General features: G+C 51.0%; 2 protein-coding genes across 4 annotated transcripts in view; one reads left to right on the forward strand and one right to left on the reverse strand.

Annotated features, from left to right (window-relative positions):
* Positions 1 to 327: 327 nt before the first annotated feature.
* Positions 328 to 14,416, reverse strand: Ccdc151 (coiled-coil domain containing 151). 2 transcript variants are annotated; one of them, XM_021207553.2, is made up of 13 exons: positions 14,143 to 14,416; positions 9,504 to 9,625; positions 9,351 to 9,428; positions 5,961 to 6,131; positions 5,777 to 5,878; positions 5,559 to 5,684; positions 4,026 to 4,148; positions 3,362 to 3,514; positions 2,257 to 2,417; positions 2,018 to 2,174; positions 1,196 to 1,351; positions 813 to 897; positions 328 to 697 (listed from the first exon to the last, which is right to left on the reverse strand). In XM_021207553.2, exons 1-13 carry the CDS (start codon positions 14,369 to 14,371, stop codon positions 579 to 581), a joined length of 1,782 nt encoding a protein of 593 aa, XP_021063212.1. In that variant the 5' UTR covers positions 14,372 to 14,416; the 3' UTR covers positions 328 to 578. The 2 variants fall into 2 exon arrangements, with proteins under 2 accessions (XP_021063212.1, XP_021063211.1); XM_021207552.2 differs by having other exon boundaries at positions 3,362 to 3,517.
* Positions 14,417 to 14,888: 472 nt separating this feature from the next.
* Positions 14,889 to 22,145, forward strand: part of Prkcsh (protein kinase C substrate 80K-H) — a 12,812-nt gene continuing 5,555 nt past the window's right edge. For both annotated transcript variants that reach the window (XM_021206571.2, XM_021206572.2), the window contains exons 1-7: positions 14,889 to 14,987; positions 15,285 to 15,423; positions 15,559 to 15,675; positions 16,391 to 16,486; positions 16,572 to 16,629; positions 18,482 to 18,599; positions 20,788 to 20,917. In XM_021206571.2, the coding sequence (XP_021062230.1) occupies positions 15,345 to 15,423; positions 15,559 to 15,675; positions 16,391 to 16,486; positions 16,572 to 16,629; positions 18,482 to 18,599; positions 20,788 to 20,917 (598 nt within the window). In that variant the 5' untranslated portion in view covers positions 14,889 to 14,987; positions 15,285 to 15,344. The remainder of the gene's footprint in view (positions 14,988 to 15,284; positions 15,424 to 15,558; positions 15,676 to 16,390; positions 16,487 to 16,571; positions 16,630 to 18,481; positions 18,600 to 20,787; positions 20,918 to 22,145) is intronic.

Below are 22,145 nucleotides of genomic sequence, written 5' to 3' on the forward strand. Positions count from 1 at the left end.
CTAGCCTAAAAGTCCTGTTCCTTCCCAGAAGTGCGTGTCAATCTGTCACCCAGACATATGGGTTCAGAGGACACGACAACAGACAGGTCTGTGTCCCCGGGAAGGAAGTGCTTTATGCTCGGTTGGGGTTGATCAATCCCAAGTGTAGAGGGTGTCTCCTATGTCTGGAGGGGAAGGAGGGCACACTGAATCTGTACCATAGGTGATGGAAACCATGTCGTCTCAGGCTAGAAGCCGCGAAGTGTCTGTGGCCCTGCATTTTGTGGGGGCAGCCATTTGGGGGCGGTGCAGGGTCAAAAAGAGGTGAATACCCAGGGGGTTGTTCAGTGACCTTTATTGAGCGATTCCGAGGCGGGCACCAACCCGCCTCGAGAGATTTACTGTGGGAACTTCTGGCTCGGCCTTTTCTCTCCTCCGGGCGCTGCTGGCCTGCGGTGCTCCCTGCTTGAGCTTCCTCCAGCCCTTGAAGGAGTCTCGGGGGCTCCCAGACACACACACACACACACCCGTAGGTGGACCCAGAGGGTCGGAGGGCTCCCTAGAGTCCCGGAGGCATCCGATGGGACTTGACTGCGAGTCTAAGATCTGCGCAACCTATTGCGCTTCTTGCTGCGGGCTTCAATTAACTTCTGGGAACGGAGCTTGAAGGCAGCGCGGGTCACCACATCACGGTCATCATCCTCACTCTCCTCTTCATCTACAGAGAGAGGCAGGGGGTGGTGGGCCTTCTCCACACCATGCACCTCCTCCTTGGCCTTGACTTAAGGCCACCTCGCGCCCCTCCCATTCATCCCTCTTTAGCCCACACTGACCAAAGAACTTGTCCTTGACACTGGCGACCGGCAGAAGGATGCGGGTGTTGTATAGGGGCAGCTTTCCTTCTAGCGTGGCCAGGAACTGCGGGGGTAGGGGGAGGCCGGAGAGAGGTGCAGGATGGCAGTGAGGCTCTGCTCCACCTCCGTGCACCTTACATTGAGTTTCTACCGGATTCTAAGTGGACATCACTGCCCACTCTTCGCTGCCTGGTTTCCGAGGCCCTGCCGCCTGGGATCCACCCAGTCCCTGGTTCGCTACTCTGGTTATGAAGCTCACCCATTCAGCACCTGTGTTTCCTATCTCAGTCTGCTCTCTGATTTTCGACCCTCCCCCACCCCCCAGCCTTGGTCCCCACAGGCCCGGGAGGATTGGTGTGAACCTCTCGGTCTGCTATGTGTCGCAGCAACTCGGACACGTCCTGGCTCTCCAGTTGGTCCTGCAGTTTCAGCAGCTTTTCCTGGACAACTACCAGCAGATTGTACGGGTAGTCCTCTGAGTCCCGGTCTAACTTCTTTCCTGCCAATATGCTATCATCCTGCAGTGGGGACGGGCCAAGTTAGCTGAGAGATACCGTGCCCCTGGGTGGGGACACGATTCATGGGCTTTCACAGAGGGAGAGCTTTGAAGTGCGTGTCTACCTCTACAGGGCAGGGTCTCTAAAATGAAGCCTCGCCTTGAGGGCAGAATCTTTGAACTTGAGTTACATGAAGAACAGGGAGGTCTCTTTGAGATTAATAATACGACCTAGGCCAGTGTGAGGGTGGTTTTTCTGAAGAAATGGAACTCTTGTGGACAAAGTGGGACCTTCTTCACCCGGGGCCACACCGCCCTTTAGACTTGGGACACTTACGTCCTGAGTTGGGCTGATGGTTGCCCATTAGAGTCAGAGTTTGAGACTGAGCAAAAGAGGACTTCCCCGGAATGTAGGACCAAGACGGCGATGCATGGTGTGGGACTTTGCATTCTGGGCAGGAGACAGGGCTGGGAGTCTATGGCTTGTGTGGCATCTTCATGCCAACTGCGCTGATACTCTGGGAGGACGTGGGCAGGGCTGCTAGGGATGGAGTAGGGCTTTCAATGTGGAAGAGCTTCTGCAGTGGGGCCTCCCAGGGACAGTGTCCATTAGGGGCGGAGCTCCTTGGGTTGAGGCCTCTCGGGGGGCGGAGCATCAATGGGGGTTATTTAAAAGGGCAGGGCCTACCAGTTTTATGTGACTCAGTTTGTTGGCCAAATGCTCCAGGCAATCTTTGACCAACTGGAGGATTCGAGAGGTGTGATCCAGTCGCTCCTGGACTTCATTGTGACGCTGCTCCTCCTTCTTGAATGTCTTTTGCATCTCTTCGTGGAGCCTCCGCTGGCTGCCGGGAGCCAGGAGGTTCAGCAGCTGCCAATGGCTGACTCCAGCGTCCCCGTAGCCTCCCTCAGCCACCGAAGCCTCACCTCACCAGCGTAGCATCCCCTGAGTACTTGAGGTTCTCCAGCTCCCTCTGGAGCCGCTGCTTCTCCTCCTTCAACTTCACCAACGCCAGCTCATTGTCCTTCTTGAGATTCTCCAACTGTGTGAAGGTCTCGTCCTGGGCCAGGAACCTGCGCACCACCGCCTGTGGGCCACACATCCCTGGTCAGAGCCTGGAACAAGGGAGGCCCGAGGACACTACGTCCTCTCTCTGTGTCACACAACAATGTGTGAGGACAGTGTGGGTCAGTCTCCCGACTGCTCCAAGGCTGCACTTTGCCCCATGCCCTTTCCTGCCTATATTTGAGTCAGCCAAAATCCGCATGCGGGAGGCAGCAGAGCAGTGAATATTCTCCATTCAAAAATGACTGTGCTAGCAAGTTCAGATCGGGCGAAGACACTGCATCTCTAGGGCTCCATCAGCCCTCCCAGCCGTTTGCATATGCATGTGCCAAGGTGCACATGTGGCTTCCAGAAGGCTCTCACTTTCCAGCTTGGGGCCCAGGGGTGGCACTCAGGCAACCAGGCTTGGGGCAATCATGTTTACCCATGAAGTCATCTCACTGGCTCTAGACCCGTTTCTCCAAGGGGCATTGGACAGCTGATCACACAGGTCAGAGGCCTGGCTCTCCTGGGGATTAACCCCTTTTGAGCAGCAGCAGGGAACCTAAACTGGAGAAACTGACTGAGGTGTGTGTGGGGAGTATGTGTGTGTGTGTGTGTGTGTGTGTGTGTGTAGGGGGGCTGTTCTGAAGCAGGATCAGGCACCAGAGACACACAAAGCCTTGGAAGGCAAAGCCGCTCTTACCAAAAGTAGGGCACAGAACAGGCCCTGATTCCACCGTAGGGGCGATACCGGCAGTTTACTGAATCCTAGACCATTCCACACAGTGATGGTCTGAGAAACAGAACCTGACAAATAAAACACCCAGAACTGACATACCAAAGAAGTCAGCTCAGGGGAGGAGTGGAAGGAAGTGAGGGCTAATGTGGACAGTTCTGTGGAAGCTGGAGCTGGGACAGACAGGAGAGGACACCTTTAAGCAAAGAGGAGCCTTTGCTTGCCTGGTGCAAGCCCGAGGCACTCACATGTGATTCAGCTACTCCAGTGGCATCCTTGACCTTTCCAAACATCACTTCCATCTGGTACATGCTCCAGCGCTGCCTCAGCTCCTCTTCCTTGTGGCGCTGGTGGTCCTGTATTGTATCTTCTGACTGCAGCAATACATGGTCTCGGTGGGTCTGCTTTGAGGGTGGGGGAGAGTCAAGGGCACCATCAAAATCAGCTCTAGATAAGGCCTTGGGGCAGAGGCCAGGAGAGGATCTTGCTTAGCTTAGCTGGTAGGGAACAGGACAAAGGCTTGGTTGGGACTAGATACAGGCGTCCAGGTATGAGTCAGATAGGTGGTCTCAGAACCAGGGTAAGGAGGCAGGGTGGTAGAAGGGAGTAGCCTCTGGAGGGGATGGGCTAGACCCCCACTCAGATGTAGAACAAAGGGGCCTAAATTAAATGGGGAAGGATGAGTCAGATAGTCCAGGGGAAAACTGGAGGCCATGGCCTATCCCAGGAAAGAGGCTGAGGTGAGGTTATGAGAGAAACCATTGGGTCAAATGGGGGTGGAGTCAGGGAGGGGGTGGGGTTAGGACAACTGGCATGTGTTGGGAAGTCTCTAGGTCAGGATGTATGTACCAGGCGAGGGCTGGGACCGTCTAGTTTGAGCTAGCAAAGCCCTACACCCTGAGATGTGCACACCTTGCGCTCCATACGCTCTGTCTGAAGTTTCTTCTCTTCTGCCCGCTTCTTGCAGTCAGTTATGTAATGCTCGCGCTTCTTACGGTCTCTAATCGCAGACTCCTCCAGATACTGCAGCTGGTTCTAGAGGACAGACAGGGCACCTGATATCTATCCAGGCTATAAGTGGAGCAGTGGGGACAACAGCAATGTGATTGCCAGGAAAGGCTTAAAGAGAATTAGATTCTGACTAGGTTCCCCTGAGCCCTTGGTATTCCAGAACTATTTTCTCTTAATTGAAACACTCCCCACTAGAAGAAGAAGGAGTTCCTCAGGAAGTTCATGAAATTTACAATGCTCAAGAAACAAGATTTACGTACTGGGCAGTGGTGGTGCACACCTTTAATCCCAGCACTTGGGAGGCAGAGATAGGCGGATTTCTGAGTTTGAGGGCAGCCTGGTCTACAGAGTGAGTTCCAGGACAGCCAGGGCTATACAGAGAAACCCTGTCTCAAAAAGACCAAAGAAAAAAACAAAAAAAGAAAAGATTCACAAGGCTCCTCCCCATGTTATGATGAATGGGCGTGGTGGTGTGAATAGGTTTGGCCCCCACAGGCTCATGTGTTTTGACTCTTCGGCACTGTTATGAGGTGTGGCTTTGTTGGAATAGGTGTGGCCTTGTTGGAGCAAGTGTGTCATTGTGGGGTGGGCTTTGAGACCCTCCTCCTAGCTGCCAGAGGATGCCAGTCTTCTCCTGGTTGCCATCAGGACAAGATGTAGAACTCTCAGCTCTTTTTCCAGCACCATGCCTGCCTGGACACTGCCATACTCCTGCCTTGATGATAATGGCCTGAACCTCTGCACTTGTAAGCCAGCCCTGATTAAGTGTCCTTCATAAGAGTTGCCTTGGTCTTGGTGTCTGTTCACAGCAGTGGAAACCCTAACTAAGACTAACTAAGGAGACATCGCTGAATGTAACCCTAGAGATGCACAGGGCTTTTATGTCAGTAATGCCTCAGTCATGTTCTGCAGGGAAGCCAACAAACCCAGTGCTAACCAAGTTTGCCTTTGGTGGAGTGGCTGGTGTTTGGTTTTATTTTATTTTTGTAACTTTGTAGCCCTGGCTGCCCTGGCCTGAAATTCACTGAGATCCTGCCTTGGCCTCCAAACACTGAGATTAAAAGCATGCATCTACCCACCTGTCGGTGGGTAGTGTTTTATATGGGAATAGAAAATACCGAGGCAGGAGGATTTCTGAGTTCGAGGCCAGCCTGGTCTACAGAGTGAGTTCCAGGACAGCCAGGGCTACACAGAGAAACCCTGTCTCGAAAAACCAAAAAGAAGAAGAAGAAGAAGAAGAAGAAGAAGAAGAAGAAGAAGAAGAAGAAGAAGAAGAAGAAGAAGAAGAAGAAGAAGAAGAAGAAGAAGAAGAAGAAGAAGAAGAAGAAGAAGAAGAAGAAGAAGAAAATACCATCTTCCCAGGAAAAGTCACATAAAACCCTGGTATCTGAGAAGGATTCCCACCCCACCCCATCGGGGCAGGCAGGCTAGTACCTTGGCAATGTCCCGGGCATTTATAGCCTCTTGATTCACCACTTTCAGCTCTTGCACCTCATGTTTGGTGTTCATCACCTCAGCCTCCATGGAATCTAGCCGGCTCTCCAAGTTGAGACTCTCCTCCTGGCATGTGGAGAGACACAAGGCTTGTGACTGCTGTCCCTGGTCAGGTCCACCCCGTCAGTCACCTACCTCTCTTTACAAAGTGTTCCCACCTGGAGGTAAGACTTGAGCTGCAGGTACACATTAGTGATGTGCTCTGCCTCTTCTGCCTTCATCCGGGCCTTCTCCAACCGATTCTCCAGGTTGCGCATGGTCTAGGGGATAGCAGGGCTAGGCCAAGTTCCTCCTGCCACCCTCATGCCTCCCCCAGAACCCCGCAGGCCTCAGCAGCCCCACCTTGGCGGCCTCTGTGTTGCTGTCTTGGACCTCTGCCATCTCCAGCTGGCGCAGGCTGTGCTGCAGCCTCAGGTCCTCCAGCCGTTTCTGCCGCAGCATTACCTGGTGTCGCAAGGCATTCAGCTGGTTCATCTTCTCCCTCAACTGGTGCTCCAGGTACTCCAGGGCCTGCTGCAGGGGAAGATGGAGAGCAGAGCCTCAGCTCACTCTCCCAAGTCCATGAGTAGTTGTTTTCCTGGAAGCCCTTGTCTCTCCGGACTCCTACCTGACTTCCAGAACCCTTGGTATCCAATGCTTTTCTTTTCTTTTCTCTCTCTCTCTCTCTCTCTCTCTCTCTCTCTCTCTCTCTCTCTCTCTGTGTGTGTGTGTGTGTGTGTGTGTGTATACACGCCCATAGGAAAATTTGAACCTTGCGCAGTTGGGCAGAAGCTATACCTGTGAGCTAGTCCCATCTCTCTTTCACTTTTTTTTTTTTTTTTTTTTGAAGACATGGTCTTATGTAGTCTAGTCTAGGCTGGCTTTGAACTCTATATGCAGCCAGAGATGAACTTCTGATCTTTTTGCATCCACCTCCTGGGTTTTGGGATCATATTAGTTTTGCTTTGTTTTTCATTTTTCAAGACAGGGTTTCTCTGTGTAGCCCTGGCTCTCCTGGAACTCTGTAGACCAGGCTGGCCTCAAGCTCACAGAGATCTGCCTCCAGAGTGCTGAGATTAAGGGCAAATGCCACCATGCCTAACTTTTAATTATTTTTGTGTGTGTGTTCTGTCTGCATATATACCTTTATGCAGAGGGCATCAAATCCCACTAAAGATGGTCCTGAGCCACCATGTGGTTGCTGGGATTTGAACTCAGGACCTCTGGGAGAATAGCCAGTGCTCTTATCCACTGAACCGTCGCTCCAGCTCCCACACTCATTAGGTTCTGAAAATAGGACTCAGGCTCTCACACTTGCAAACACAAAGTCACTGACTGAGCCCCTCCCCGGGTGCCTAGATCAACTCCCATAACATTAGTTATATTTTTGTTTTGTTTTGGTTTTTGGTTTTTGGAGACAGGGTTTCTCTGTGTAGTCCTGACTGTCCTGGAACTCACTCTGTAGACCAGGCTGGCCTCGAACTCAGAAATCTGCCTGCCTCTGCGTCTTGAGTGCTGGGATTAAAGGTTTTGCTTCATTTTTTGTTGTTGTTGTTTTTGTTTTTGTTTTTTGTTTTTTGTTTTTTTTTTTTTTGGTTTTTCGAGACAGGGTTTCTCTGTATAGCTCTGGCTGTCCTGGAACTCACTTGGTAGACCAGGCTGGCCTCGAACTCAGAAATCTACCTGCCTCTGCCTCCCGAGTTTTAAATATGTAGCCCAGGCTGGCCTCGAACTCGTGATCCTCCTGCCTCTGCCTCCTTCAGCAAATCCTACCGGCATGCGCCACCACAACTGGCATTTTTAATTTTATGTGTAATGGTGTTTTGTCTGCTTGTGTATCTGTGCCAGGGTGCCAGAAGAGGGCACTATATCCCCTGCAGCTGGAGTTACGGACAGTTGTAAGCAGTTGTGTGGGTGCTGGCAATGAAACCCAGGTCCTCTGTGCTCCACACCACTGAGCCATTGCTCCAGCTCTGGGGTTTTTGTTTGTTCTGTTTGTTGTTGTTGTTGTAATTTTTAAAAGATTTATTTATTTATTATATGTAAGTATACTGTAGCTGTCTTCAGACTCTCCAGAAGAGGGAGTCAGATCTTGTTATGGATGGTTATGAGCCACCATGTGGTTGCTGGGATTTGAACTCCGGACCTTCAGAAGAGCAGTTGGGTGCTCTTACCCACTGAGCCATCTCACCAGCCTTGTTCTGTTTTTTTTTAAGGATCTTTTTTTCTTTTTTGTTTTCTTTTCCTTTTTCTCTCTCTCTCTCTCTCTCTCTCTCTCTCTCTCTCTCTCTCTCTCTCTCTCTCTCTCTCTCTCACATAAAGATTAGCTGATGTGGTACTGGAAATGGCATATGGCCACAAGGTAACCACACAGAGTCTCTCTCACATGGCCCTGTGGCCTCAGATAGGGCAAACCCCAGAATGGCACAGGAGAAAATCCACTGCAGAAGAGGTGGGCTCCTGGCATCACCTATACTCAAGCTGCCAAACACCACTGCAGTGCCAGGCCCTCATCTGGCCACACCAACTGTGGTGGCCTCAACACAAATATACTGGGCTGCTGTGCCTGTGTCCCAGGGGACAACACCCATCTGCAGCTCCTGTCTGGCCCCTTGGAGAGGGGCATGGCTACAGGAAGGCCATCCATCAGAAAGGCTGTCCAGGTAGGGGCCTCTGGTATTCTCAGGAAGGAGACGGGCCCCTGACGCGAGAGCTGGTCAGAGCTGGAGGGGCCTGGGATTTACATCTTTCCCATCTCTTGGTCTCAGCCCTTGGCTTCTCTGTTTTTTTTTTTTTTTGTTTGTTTGTTTGTTTTGTTTTTTTTGGGGGGTTTTTTTTGGAGACAAGATTTCTCTGTGTAGCTGCGGCTGTCTTAGAAGTTTCTCTGTTAACCAGGCTGGCTTCAAACTCACAGAAATCTACCCACCTCTGCCTCCTGAGCACTGGGATTAAGGGTATGCATCACCACCACCCAGCCCCGCTTTCTTTTTAAAAATGTATTTCCATATTTAATTATGTGTATGTGCAAATGTGTGCATTGTCCTTAGAGGGCTGAGCCATTGGATGAGGAACTAGAGTTCTATCCAAGCATGAGCAGGCTCAAGTGGGTGCTTGAAATCTAACTCGGGTTCTCTGCAAGAGCAATGTGTTCTGTTAGCTCCTGAACCATCTCTCCTGACTGAGATCCCCTCCAATTCTGGTCTTCAGGTCTCGCTATGAAGCCTGGGCTGCAGAGTGCATTCCTGCTCCTCTTGCCTAAGCCTCTCTGTACTGAGAATAGAGACGCGCAACCCTGCACACAACACCTCTCAGGCTTCCACTTGGACACATCTTTTCTGGTTTATCACCACAAGGTCACCTACATTAACACTACAAGGTTTACATCTAATAAAGATTTTATGGATGGACCAGCACGATGGCTCAGTGGGTAAACGTGCTTGCCGCTAAGCCTGATGGTCTGAGCTCACTTGCCAAAGCTCACATGGCAGGGGAGAACCAACTCCGGAAAGAAGTTGTTTGACCTCCACATATGTGCTGAGGCATCTGAGACTGCGTATATAAAAATGAACGTCAGTTTTTTCATCGAGTGAATAAATGATCAGCAGCTGAGAAGGAGAAAGCCTAGAGAGACAGCTCAGGGACGCTGGAAGTCTAGTGTGGAGGAAGTGGCGGGATGGTGACCTAGAGAAACAGCTCAGGGACGATGGAAGTCCAGTGTGGAGGAGGTGGCGGGATGGTAACAGTCGGACTAACCTCACAAGTCCTGTTCTTCAAGTACGGTTTCTCCGACTTCCATTCCTGAATGATCGCGTGAACCACTTTAGAGTCTCCCTGCCAAGGAGAGAAGCCCAGTCACTTCCTCGGGTCACTTGTGTACCCCACCCTAGCTCACCTGTGCGCCCTCACCTGCACCAGGTCTTTGAGCTGCGTGTGGAGAGCCTTGGTCTCCTCCTGGAGCTGGTTGATGGTGTCTTGGTTCTTCTTCATGTTCCACTGGGAGCTCTCATAAAAGGCCTTCCGGTCACCCTCTGGGGCAGACAGAAGTCACTGTCACTAGGTAGGTGGGTGGCACTTCCCAGAGAGAAGACCTACTTGGTAGTGGTGGTGGGTTTGTTTGTTTGTTTGTTTGTGTCTTTTAGTTTTGTTTTTAGATAGGGTTCCATGTAGCCTGGGCTGGCCACAGACTTGTCATATAGCCAAGGCTGGCCTTGAGCTCTTGCTCCTCATCTTTCTGCCTCCACAGAGCTGGGATTGCAGCTGTGCACCTGTCATATTACATCCAAGTTACGCAGAGCTGGGATTGGAGCATGCCAGACAAGCACCCTACTAATTGAGCTAGGGACCCAGACTCTTTTACAAAAGAGGAGCAGGAGGGGAAGGAAGGGGAGGAGGAGGAGGAGGAGGAGGAGAAGATGAGGAGTGTAAGAAGAGCAGTGTGTTTGTGTGAGCACATCCACACATGTATGGGGTGGGGTGGCATACACCTACGCACTCGGAGACCAGAATGACATGGGTGTTCTAGCCCATTCTTTTATTTTTTTAAAGATTTTATTTTGGAGGCTGGAGAGACATGGCTCAGCAGGTTAAGATCCAGTACTCTTCTTACAGAGGATCCGACTTCAGTTCCTGGCACCCAACTGAGTGGCTTACAGCTGCCTATGCTTCATTTCCAGGGGGTCAGACTTCCTCTTCTGGGCTCCTTGCACACATACACTTATATGCATAGACCCACACACAGACAGACAAATTTTATATTCTTAAACTAAGTGGGTGTGCAAGTATGTATGTGTGAACACACACACACACACACACACACACACACACACAGTGTTGGCAGAGGCCAAAAGATGGCATTGAGTCCTCTGGAGCTGCAGTTAGAGGTAGGAGTGAGCTGCTGGACATGGGGGCTGAAAACTGCACTTGGGTCCTCTGTAAGAACAGTATCTTCCCTGCCGACTTATTTCTCTGGTCCCCCACCCATTCCTTTTGGAGGTGGGGGTCTCTCTGTGACTTTGGGGCTGGAACATCTGCTAGATTGAAAGTCAAGAAGCCCCAGTGAAGCTTCGTTCTGAGGTCACCGGCACCTACAGCTGAGGTCACCGGCACCTACAGCTGAGGTCACCGGCACCTACAGCTGAGGTCACCGGCACCTACAGCTGAGGTNCCGGCACCTACAGCTGAGGTCACCGGCACCTACAGCTGAGGTCACCGGCACCTACAGCTGAGGTCACCGGCACCTACAGCTGAGGTCACCGGCACTTACAGGATCACGGAGCTGCTTCTGTGGGTGCTGGCACTGAAATTCTGGTCTGCAGGATTTGGAAGCAAGTGCTCACAATTGTGTACTCTCGTCTCTCCACCCCATCATCCTCTTTGGTCTTGCTTTTCTCAGAGAAAGTCTCTTATAGCCTAGGTTAGTATGGAACTCACTTTTGTAGCCCAGGCTAGCCTTGAACTCTTGATCTTCCTGTCTCCAAATCCCAAATGTTGAGATGCTAGGTGTGCCCCACCATTCCTGGTACTCAAAACCTTTTGCAATCCATCTTTTGTTTGGTTTCTTTAAATAGGGTCTCAGTATGTAACTCAGGCTACCCCGGATCCTCCTGCCTCAGCCTCAGCCTCCTGGTATACACCACAAAGCCAGTGAACAGTGTAATGGTCCCTGACTGTGGAGAGAGGGTATTTTCCTGTACACATGGGATGAATTCTGATGCTCTAAGGCATGGTAGAATAATAACAGCAGAAAACATCTCATGTGTTTCCAAATAGCTGTACAAAGGATTATATGCCCCACACAATAACATCAGCGATGTCTGATGATGACAACACCAATTACCACAATCTAGTTATGATACAATGTACTATAATACAACTCCGTATCCCATAAACATGTATAAGTATTCCACATCAATCAAAAGCCTTATGAGCTAAGTAGATGTGGTGGGTCACTTAGCAGGCAGAGGCAGGCAGAGCTCTGTGAGCTGGAGGCTAGCCATGGCTGTACAATAAGATCCTGTCTCAGAAAACAAAAGCGAAGCAAACAGAAAGCAAAAATCGGGCCGGAGAAACGGCTCAGGAGTTAAGAGGTCAGCTTTACCAGAGGTTTGATCCCTAGCACCCACAAGGCAGTTCACAACGGTCTGTAACTTCGTTTCCAGGGGATCTGATACTCTCTTCCTATCTTCGAAGGCGCCAGGAATACACATGGTACACAGACATACATTTAGGCAAAACATTCACATGCATAAAATAAAAAAGAGTAAACCCATATAGTGATGGCTGCAGATCATGCCTCGTCTGTATGAGGCCCAGAGTGTGATCTTGAGCAACGAGCAGAACAAAATGAATAAGCAATCCGGTGTGGAGGCACGACTTTAGCCTCAATACTCACAAGACCTTGGCAGGCAGGTTTCTTTTTTTTTTTTTTTTAATATTTATTTATTATTATATCTAAGTACACTGTAGCTGCCTTCAGACGCACCAGAAGAGGGCGTCAGATCTCATTCTAGATGGTTGTGAGTCACCATGTGGTTGCTGGGATTTGAACTCAGGACCTTCAGAAGAGCAGTCAGTGCTCTTAACCACTGAGCCATCTCTCCAGCCCCCGGCAGGCAGGTTTCTTAATTCAAGCCTACAAACCAAGTTCCAGGGCATCCAAGGCTACCTTCAGAGACCTTATCTCCAAAGAAACGACCAGAACAAACAACGTTTTCTCTCCAGCCCCTAACTTTCTTTTATTATGGGATGAAAATATCAACCTCTAGCACCCTAAGAATCAGGTAGCGATGCTTGGTCAAACCTTTGTTCTCTTAGCATGAGAGAGGTAAAGGCAGGGGGATCAGAAATTCAAGGCCCCAGGAGACAAACTCAGGTCATCAGGCTTGGTAGCAAGGGTTCTGATTTGTTGAGACATCTTGCTGACCTACATTTCCTTGTTCTTTCCTCTCTTTCTTCTTTTTCTGACAGAGTCTTACTCTGTAGCCCAGGTTAGCTCTTAACTCACTAGATACTCAATATTGTCCTCAAACAAATGGCAATCATCCAACCGTCGTCTCCCAAGTGTTCAATACGGGCATAGGCTACCGTGTCTAATTTACGGTATTTTTATTTTTTATTTTTTATTTTTTATTTTTAAAGATTTATTTATTTATTATATGTAAGTACACTGTAGCTGTCTTCAGACACTCCAGAAGAGGGCGTCAGATCTTGTTACGGATGGTTATGAGCCACCATGTGGTTGCTGGGATTTGAACTCTGGACCTTCGGGAGAGCAGTCAGGTGCTCTTACCCACTGAGCCATCTCACCAGCCCCGGTATTTTTATTTTTTATGTATTTATTTATTTTCGGTTTTTTCGAGACAGGGTTTCTCTTTGTAGCCCTGGCTGTCCTGGAACTCACTCTATAGACAAGGTTGGTCTTGAACTCAGAGATCTGCCTGCCTCTGCCTCCCGAGTAGTGAGATTAAAGATGTGTGTCACCATTATCAGGTTTAAGATTTCTTCTTAATGATATGAGCAAAATCACACTAGGCTTTTCCAAACGGTGACATAAGCAATATTTGGTCTTGATAATTCTTTGCTGTGGGGGCTGTATTAGGCCTAATAACATGTAAAGTCTTCTCCTCGCCTATGCTTAATAAACTGGAGTAGTACCCTCCTGCATTCAGCAAAATGATAATCAAAAAATTCTGCAGACATTGCTAAATAGTCCCTGGGAAGGGCAGCATTATCTCCCCCAGGGAAGCCACTAGTTTTTACTTTCTACTACTTAGCAATGCACTATTTGAGCATTTTATGAATGTCAGGTACTACTTATGGAGTTACTATGCCCAGTTTACAGGTGGAAAAACTGAGTACAATTAGATGACTCTGAGTTCCCCAAGATCAAACAACTTTTGTGCCGTGCAAGGATTCAGACCCCAGAGAAACAAACTCTCTTTGGGCTGAAGATATAACTCAGCAAAGTGCTTAAGTGGCATGAATAGAGCCCTGGGTTCCAGCCTCATGATGCGGGCATGATGGCACACGCCTAAAACCCAGAAGGTGGAGCTAGGTCTCCTTAGAGTTTCAAGCTAGCCTGGGCCACATGAGGCTAACTCTCAAAAATAATTTAATAAATAAATAAGAGTTGGGCAGGAGGGATGATGGCTCAGTGGTTAAGGGTGTTTGCTGCTCCTGCAGAGAGCAGGTTAGTCTCAAGCACCCACGTTGGTCGGCTCATAAACACCTGTAACTCTAGCCCCAAGGGATCCAATGCCTTCTCCTGGCATCTGAGAGTACTGCACTCAGTCCACAGAAACGCAAAACAGGACAATACATAAAGAAAGGACTGAAGAAAATCAAACTCTAGAATCTGTGCTTTCACTCACATTAGAAGAGGAAATAGTACAAAGAAATGGGAAAGAACGATAAGATTTGAGTGTTTGTATCAAGTTGGTCACCTAGACTCGTGCTGGAGAACCACCTGTCACATAGTGCCTACTCAGAAGACCGGGTGGGCACGGTTGGTCCCGGATCCTTCGGTGAAGTCTGCAGCCATACTTACCTAACAGTTGGATTTTTCTTTGTAACTCAAGCACCTGTGCGTGCACAGCAGACTTCGTCGCATGGAAGGAGGTTGCTGACTTGGGATGGTGTGCAGGCCAGGCCTGGGCCCGGCCCATAGACTTGTTTCGGTGAACCTTACTGCCCTTGGCTTTGGAAGAGGGCGCTGGAGCTTGCTCCGGGCTAGTCACCGTGCTGGTCGCGGCTGCCCAGCACAGGGGAGACGTCATGGTGATCGGGTTAAGGTCAGGAAGCCTGTAAGGGGTAGGAGAGTAACTAAAATTTGGCCTCTATAATCCAGGATCCTAAGCGCTGGTTCCCTGGGCTCTGGGAATGCACTTCTGCTAACTGCCTGGCTGCGGGCCTCTAAGCATCTCCCGGTTGCTAAGTAACGTCCTCCCCCCGCCCACGTTCCCAAGGAAACCGCCCGCGTTACACTCCACAGCTCTCATTGGCTGACTCGGTTCGGAGGGGCGGTCCCACGAGGAGGCCCAGCAAAAGAGAGGCGCGAGCGTAGCCGTCACGTGACCCCTGCGGGTTCGCAGGCAGTGGCCAGAAACGCGCCACTCCCAAGATGGAGGCACGTTACGCCGCCATTAAGCGCTGCACTTCCGATCTGTTCCCGCCAAGGCTAGGTCTTCAGGGTCCCACTCAAGATGGCCGCCTCGGCGCCGGCACACGCACTCTTGCCACTCCTAACATGGCGTCCCGGAGTTGCCGTTCGCCAAGCGAGAGGAGCAAGCCGGAAGTGACGTCTCCAGAGCGTTCCGTTCTCTTTCTGCGGCAGGAACCGTGGCTGCTGAGCTATCCTGGTGTGGTGGCTTTTGACCTTTGCCTCCGCCTCGTGTAGGTGGTGAAGTAGCGATGGGAGGAAAGCACCCTCGTGTCTTATAGGTTGCAGCAGAGTGGGTGGTGTGGAGGGGTCGTAGATCCTTTGAGCCTTTGGCGGGAGTTGCCCATTTCACCCCTTTACCGAGAGAACTACGGTTTTGAGTTCACTTTGCGACGCTTCCACTGGCTCGCCCCCTGCCCTTGCATCTCCAACTCCGATTGAGCCCTCCTTTTCCGGAAGCAGTGGCGAGGCCGGTCTTGGATAAGCTGCCCTCTCCCAGCGATTAGCTGCTTCTTCATTCTTCCCTACAGTGAAAGGCCATCGCGTATCTTCCTGCCGCAGAACACACTTCCGGTCTCGGCTCGGACGGGATGCTGCTGCTGCTGCTGCTCCTGCTACCCCTGTGTTGGGCAGTAGAAGTTAAGAGACCCCGGGGCGTTTCCCTCAGCAGTGAGTCTCTTCTTTGTGCATCGGGAGGGGCGGTTCAGCCTTTTCCCTCCGTTTCCCGTAGCATTTCTGCGGGTGAGTAGAACAGAGGTAATATTTATTTAAGATCTGAGCAGAGCTTCTTGTTTCCCTCACCAGACCATCACTTCTATGAAGAATCTAAGCCTTTCACATGTTTGGACGGCACAGCCACCATCCCATTCGATCAGGTGAACGATGATTACTGCGACTGTAAGGACGGTTCAGATGAGCCTGGTGAGCCTTTGCGTTTGCTCATTGCCCATTAAATGAGCCTGCTAAGCGCAGATGCCCCTAAGAACTCGGATCTCATCCTTCCGTTGCTTCTTGCTCAGTGAGCAAGAGCAGGCACAGAAACAAGATCCCTGTTGGCTTGGATTAGCTGAGGGGTAGCGTTTGTAGGTGCCAGACCTGGTTTCCATTCCCTAGCAAAGGAACAAATGGTCAGGTTTATGACCAAGTCAGCAAATGTCATTGCAGGAACCAGGAATGGCTTTCAGGAGGAGGTGAGGTTTCGAGTCGGAAGACCCTCTCAGAAGTGGGAGGAGGAGGGAAACTGAATGGCCTTCTAGGGATTGATGAAGGCAAAGAGGAGTGGAGGGGAGTTGCCAGGCCTTTTTGAAGGGCTTTCGGAGAAGCTGGGGAATACTGGGGGATTGTGTTGCAGGCCCCTGAAGATACGGTTTCTTCTTGGTTGTTCTCTAGTTTATTTTTGTTTTGGAGACACACTCTCCTATGGCCCAGGCTGGCCTTGAACACACAGTGTAGCCGAGAATGACCTGGACCACGGATTATCCTGTGATCACCTCCCAAGTACTGGGATTCCAGTCATGCACCACCACACCCGAGTTACACCTGTTTTTCTCGAGCTCCCCACAAATAAATGTGGCATGTCTGGCTGGGGGAATACGCATCAAACTTTGTTTGTTTGTTTGTTTGTTTGTTTCTGCAGGTACAGCTGCTTGTCCCAATGGCAGCTTTCACTGCACCAACACTGGGTACAAGCCCTTGTATATCCTCTCCAGCCGGGTCAATGATGGGGTATGTGGTAAGTGTGGTGCGGGTCCTCCGAGGTCGGGCCAGCCAGGGTGAGGACTTACCCACTCTGATCTTGGCCCTTACCTCTGCTTCAGACTGCTGCGACGGCACTGATGAATACAACAGCGGCACGGTCTGCGAGAACACCTGCAGGTGGGTGGGGCCCCTGCCCCCTGCCCCCTGCCCCCTGCCCCCTGCCCCCTGCCCCCTGCCCCCTGCCCAGAAGTCAGGCTGCTCTGTGTCTGCTTACTTTTTCACCTCGCCTTTGCCTTTTACGATTGTCACTTACTGAGTATGGCGGCCACATCTGCAGGCCCTGCACTAGGGAGGCAGGTTGACTTTTATGTTATGTGTGTGTGCGAGGGGGAGCATGTGCCACCCAAGTGCGCTTCTGCTGAGGTCAGAGGAGGGCGTGCGACCCCCTGGAGCTGGAGTTACAGGTCCTCTGGAAGGAAGAGCAGCGAGTGAAGTCTCTCCAGCTCCTCTCTTGTTTCTTTAGAGATGCAGGCTCTTCCTCTGGGTGCCCAGTCGGCGCCTCCTTCCTTAACCTCCTGTAAGCGTGCATGTGCCACCACCGTTCCTTCTGTTCTTTTGTGAATCCAATGGCCATGCCCCTTGGGATCCCCACACTACCAGCGTTCCCTCTAGGTCTGAGGTAGCTGAGATTGTTTACCTGGCTATAAATGGGAGATGGGGGTGAAGGCTTGTACTCACAGCTCAGGAGCACCCTTGGCTACATAGTGAGTCTGATGCCTGCTGGCCTGCCAGAGAACCTGTCTCAAAACAGACAGACAGACAAAAACCCTGGACGAAACGAGACAGTAAGAGCAGGAAGATGGATGACTTGTGTTTGTGGCAAACTGAAGCTGAGCTCTAGTTGGGTTAAAGTCTCAGTACTTGTTTTATTTTTCAGTCTCTTTTTTGGGTGTTTGTGTGGTACATGTATAAGTGTAACATAAGCACACGTGTACAGACATGTGCATGTGGGTGCTGACAGGACATGTTGGGTTTCTTGCTCTCTTTCCCTCTTTATTTCTTGAGACAGTCTTACACTAACCCTTAAGCTAGGCTGGTTGCCAGCAAGCTCTAGCAGTCCCCCTGTCTGCACCCGCCTAAGGCTGGGGTTCTAGCTGTATGGTTACAACTAGCTTTTTATGGCAGGTGCTGGGGATTTGAACTCAGGCCCGCAAGCTTATATGACATGCCTGTCTCAAAACAGACAGACAAACAAAAACTTACTCACCGAGCCATCTCCCCAGCCCGTTTTGCTTTTTGAGAATGGTCTCAAGCTCCTCTTGGGTTGCCTGGGACTTGTAGATGACCCTTCCGCCCTCCTCCAGTTGCTGGGAACAGAGCTATGTGCTGCCCTGTTGGGCTTTGTTTTGGGGGGCTCATGGAGCCCAGACTAGCCTCAGGCTTGCTTGGCTGGCCATTATAACCGTGAATCGCTGTTCTTCTTGCTTGTCTATTCTGAGTGCAGGAATTACAGATGTAATTGTCAGCACTCCTCACAGACCTCGGGCTCTTGGGTTTGGTTTTGCCTTTTTGCTTTGTTATGAGACAGGGACTTACTCTGAGGCCGTGGCTGGCGTGGTGCTTGCCACATAGACCAGGCTGGCCTCAAACTCACAGAGATCTGTCTCCCGAGTACCGGGATCAAAGGTGTGTGCTCGCATGACCAGCCTGAGTCTGTGGGTCTTACTCTTCCACCTCTTGGTCACTTTGGGGTCCAACCTCCAAGCCTGCTCCTCGCCACTTCCTGGACAGTCCTGTAATCCTAAGGACAGGCCAGCTTTGTGTGCTCTGTCTTCGGGGACAGAGCCAAGACCTCTGTGGTCAGAAGCACCTGGAGGGGCAGGCTGAGGGGTTCTTCCTGTGACTTACCTTTCTCGCCATCGTTCTTGGGGGGATGTGGCTGGAGCTGGCAGGTCACCCAGCCTTCTGGAGAAGGAAAACCTGCTGGGTCCTGAGTTTCTTTAGTGGCACTTGTGTGTGTCAACCCCAGAGAGAAGGGCCGCAAGGAAAAAGAGTCCCTGCAGCAGCTGGCGGAGGTCACCCGAGAAGGGTTCCGCCTGAAGAAGATGCTCATCGAGGAGTGGAAGACAGCCCGGGAAGAAAAGCAGGTGAGTGACCAGAGAGATGTGTGGGTACAACCCCCTGGGCATGGGGTCTCTGAGTGACTGGCAGGCAGATGCGGTGGAGTGTATACTGGATGTTGGGCTGTGATGAGCTCGCGTCTGCCTTAGTTCACGTTGAGTGGTTGGCTGAGCATCCCAGGTGTGAAGCTTTCAGTTTATAAGACAGAAGTGTTAACTCCTAGAGACAGAAAGATCTCTTTGTACCCCCAACCCCACTGTTTGTAACCTGAGCTGGTGGTTATCAATACCTTAGTTCTGGGGAAAGCGCTCAAGCTCGATTTTAATAGAGAATGCTGTATTGACTCAGTGTGGTAAGCAAGACCAGTGTGCGAAAACAGGACTCCAACTCTGTCTGTCCAAGAGAGATGGCAGGCTCTTCTCTCCCACCCCGGCGGTTGGAAAATATCTTTGAGTTGAGGAGGCTGGCAAGCCCCTGCTAAGTTCTGTTTTGGTTTTTTTTTTTTTTTTTGGTTTTTTGTTTTGTTTTGTTTTTGTTGTTGTTGTTGTTTTTTGGTTTTTTGAGAGGGGGTTTCTCTGTATAGCCCTGGCTGTCCTGGAACTCACTCTGTAGACCAGGCTGGCCTCAAACTCAGAAATCCGCCTGCCTCTGCCTCCTGAGTGCTGGGATTAAAGGCGTGTGCCACCACGCCCAGTCCCTGCTAAGTTCAGTGGGCAGTGATTGCCCTTTCAAATCCTGGGCATCTGGGGAGCCCAGTTGATGAGGTTAGTTCTGTGTAACCCTTACCTCAGGGGAGGTGAGCAGGTCCTGATCCTGACCCTGGCAGGAAAGCATCACACGAGGGCTGAGGCAGCTAAGACCTCGCGCCTTGTGGGAACCCACCTCTTTATCCCTAGACCAGAGCTTGCCTGGGCTACTTTTTGTTGTCCCTTCCTCCCCCCCACCCCCCGGCACCCTTTAAATTTATTTATTTTGAGGTGCATACTCTCAGTGTGTGGCTCTGGCTGGCCTCAAACTCACAGAGCTTCACCCACCTCTGCCTCCTGAGTTCTGGGATTGAACGCATTCAGCACGGTGCGTACATATCAATTTCTTTTATTTTTGTCTTAAAAATGGAACCCAGGGCTTTGTACAAGCTAGGCAGACACTTGGTAGTAAGCAACAACCTCGGCCTGTTAAAGAGAGTTGTACTACTGAGCCACACCCTAGCCTGCACTCTGGGGCTCGAGGCAGGAGCTCCGCCCCGTTCTGAAACCCAGCCCTGTTGCTTCTCAGAACATAAATAAACATCCAGGGTGTACTGGGGTGCTGTCCAGGTCAGAGCCAGACCTGTGCCTGCCTCGGGAGTGCTGGATGGTTAGGGAGTCACACCATGCTGTTGCAGAGGGACGTTCAGGGGCTCTAGGGTCTCGGGAGCTTTATGGTTACCCTCACATACACTGCGGGCAGCGAAAGAAAGATTTCCTGCAGGAGGGGCTATCTTACCTAAAATCGGTAGGGTAATTTAAGTCAGCCATGGAAAGTATTTGTCTTAGTCGGGGTTTCTATTCCTGCACAAACATGACCAAGAAGCAGTTGGGGAGGAAAGGGTTTATTCAGCTTACATTTTCCACACTGCTGTTTATCACCAAAGGAAGTCAGGACTGGAACTCAAGCAGGTCAGGAAGCAGGAGCTGATGCAGAAGCCATGGAGGGATGTTCTTTACTGGTTTGCTTCCCCTGGCTTGCTCAGCCTGCTCTCTTACAGAACCAAGACTACCAGCCCAGAGATGGTCCCACCCACAAGGGGCCCTCCCCTCTTGGTCACTAATTGAGAAAATGCCTTACAGCTGGATCTCATGGATGCATTTCCCCAACTAAAGCTCCTTTCTCTGTGATAACTCCAGCTGTGTCAAGTTGACACAAAACTAGCCAGTACAGTATTCCAGATTGAAAGAACTGAAAACAAGGGTGGGGGAGGGGTCTGAAGGTTGTCCTTGAGTTTTAGGGCAGGAAAAGTGACTTGCGGAGAAAGTGAAGTTTAAATGATGGGGTGGGACAGGTGGGCCCGATCACAGGGCGTCCTGGCCTGCCTGCATCAAGCTCTGGGCTCTTCAGAGAGCCACAGGGAACCAGTCTCACCTTGGGCTGTGGGTGTGTGGGGCAGATCTTGGGGCTGGAGGAGAGGACAAAGCTGAGGTAGAGCCTGCCTCTCACCTGCCACGTTTCCTGCAGAGTAAGCTGCTTGAGCTCCAGGCTGGGAAGAAGTCCCTGGAAGACCAGGTTGAAACACTGCGGGCAGCGAAAGAAGAGGCAGAGAGGCCAGAGAAGGAGGCCAAGGACCAGCACCGGAAACTGTGGGAAGGTACGCTGTGGGGAGGCTCGGGGCTGGGGACTCGACGTCCTGAGGAACTGTCCCTGGCACGGGCCGCCCTTGCATCCCATCCTGCTTCTCGAGGCAGGGTCGTGTGTAGCCCAGGCTGGCCGTCGGTGTGTTGTCCATGAGGAGGGCCTTGAACCTGATCCTGCAGGATGGCTCTGGCTTCTTGTTTAGGTTTTCTAACTGTCACAATGGCTCATCTCTGTGTGCCTGGTTATCTTTGTGTGGGTCATCAGCCGTGGAAACCTTGGGAATGAGTGTTTGTAGCCGTGGGTGTGAGGTCCTTTTCTAGAGATCATTTTCCTGTCGTCTGGTGCTGAGGCCCTTGCCCTCCAGGGATCCTAAGCCCAAGTTGAGGGTTTGAGATTCCGATCTCAGGCAGTCCCAGTGAATGAATCTAGTGCCCTACAGATGCCCGGGCTTTCCCGCCGGTGTCACCCACTCCTCACTCAGGGATTCTGAGTAGGGGCTCTACCACTGTACTAAGCCTTCAGCCTGCACAGAGGATGCACGTTTTTTCTGCTCTAGCCTTTCTCTGAGGAGATGCCATGCTCCTGAGGTGACTAGAAGCTCTCATGTTGGTACCCCCTCACCTTAACTTTGACTTTGGTTTTGCTGATCCCAGCAGGCACAGCACCTGTCAACCTAGCCCCTGGAGGATTATAGATATCAGACCAGCGTGGCCTACATAGTGAGACCCTAGCTCTAACAACATAGAGAGAGCCAGGCCTTGCGAACTACTACTGTTCCAGCCTTACGTGATGGATTAAGAATTCAGAGCTGGGCAGTGGTGGTGCACGCCTTTAATCCCAGCACTCAGGAGGCAGAGGCAGGTGGATTTCTGAGTTCGAGGCCAGCCTGGTCTACAGAGTAAGTTTCAGGACAACCAGGGCTACACAGAGAAACCCTGTCTCGAAAAACAAAACAAAACAAACAAACAAACAAAAAACCAAGAATTCAGAGTCAGCAGGGCATAGTGGGCCACATCTTTAATGTCAGCACTCAGCTCTGTGAGTTCGAGGTCAGCCTGGCCTACAGAGTGCACAGAGTGAGTTTCAGGACAGCCAGAGCTGCATAGTGAGACCCTATGAAAAACAGGAAAATTTAAAAAAAAAAGGGGGGGGCTGGTGAGATGGCTCAGTGGGTAAGAGCACCCGACTGCTCTTCCGAAGGTGCAGAGTTCAAATCCCAGCAACCACATGGTGGCTCATAA

The sequence above is a fragment of the Mus pahari genome, chromosome 10, assembly GCF_900095145.1.
Source record: "Mus pahari chromosome 10, PAHARI_EIJ_v1.1, whole genome shotgun sequence".
NCBI lineage: Eukaryota > Metazoa > Chordata > Mammalia > Rodentia > Muridae > Mus > Mus pahari.

Bases quoted from the DNA above. Each gene is read 5' to 3' on its own strand.
- Ccdc151 (XM_021207552.2), bottom strand. From the start codon at position 14,371: ATGACGTCTCCCCTGTGCTGGGCAGCCGCGACCAGCACGGTGACTAGC. The intron at 5,685-5,776 runs GTGGGAACACTT...TCCACATGCCAG, and splicing joins AGCTCAAGTCTTACCTCCAG to GAGGAGAGTCTCAACTTGGA. The intron at 2,175-2,256 runs GTGAGGCTTCGG...GGCTCCCGGCAG, and splicing joins GGGGATGCTACGCTGGTGAG to CCAGCGGAGGCTCCACGAAG.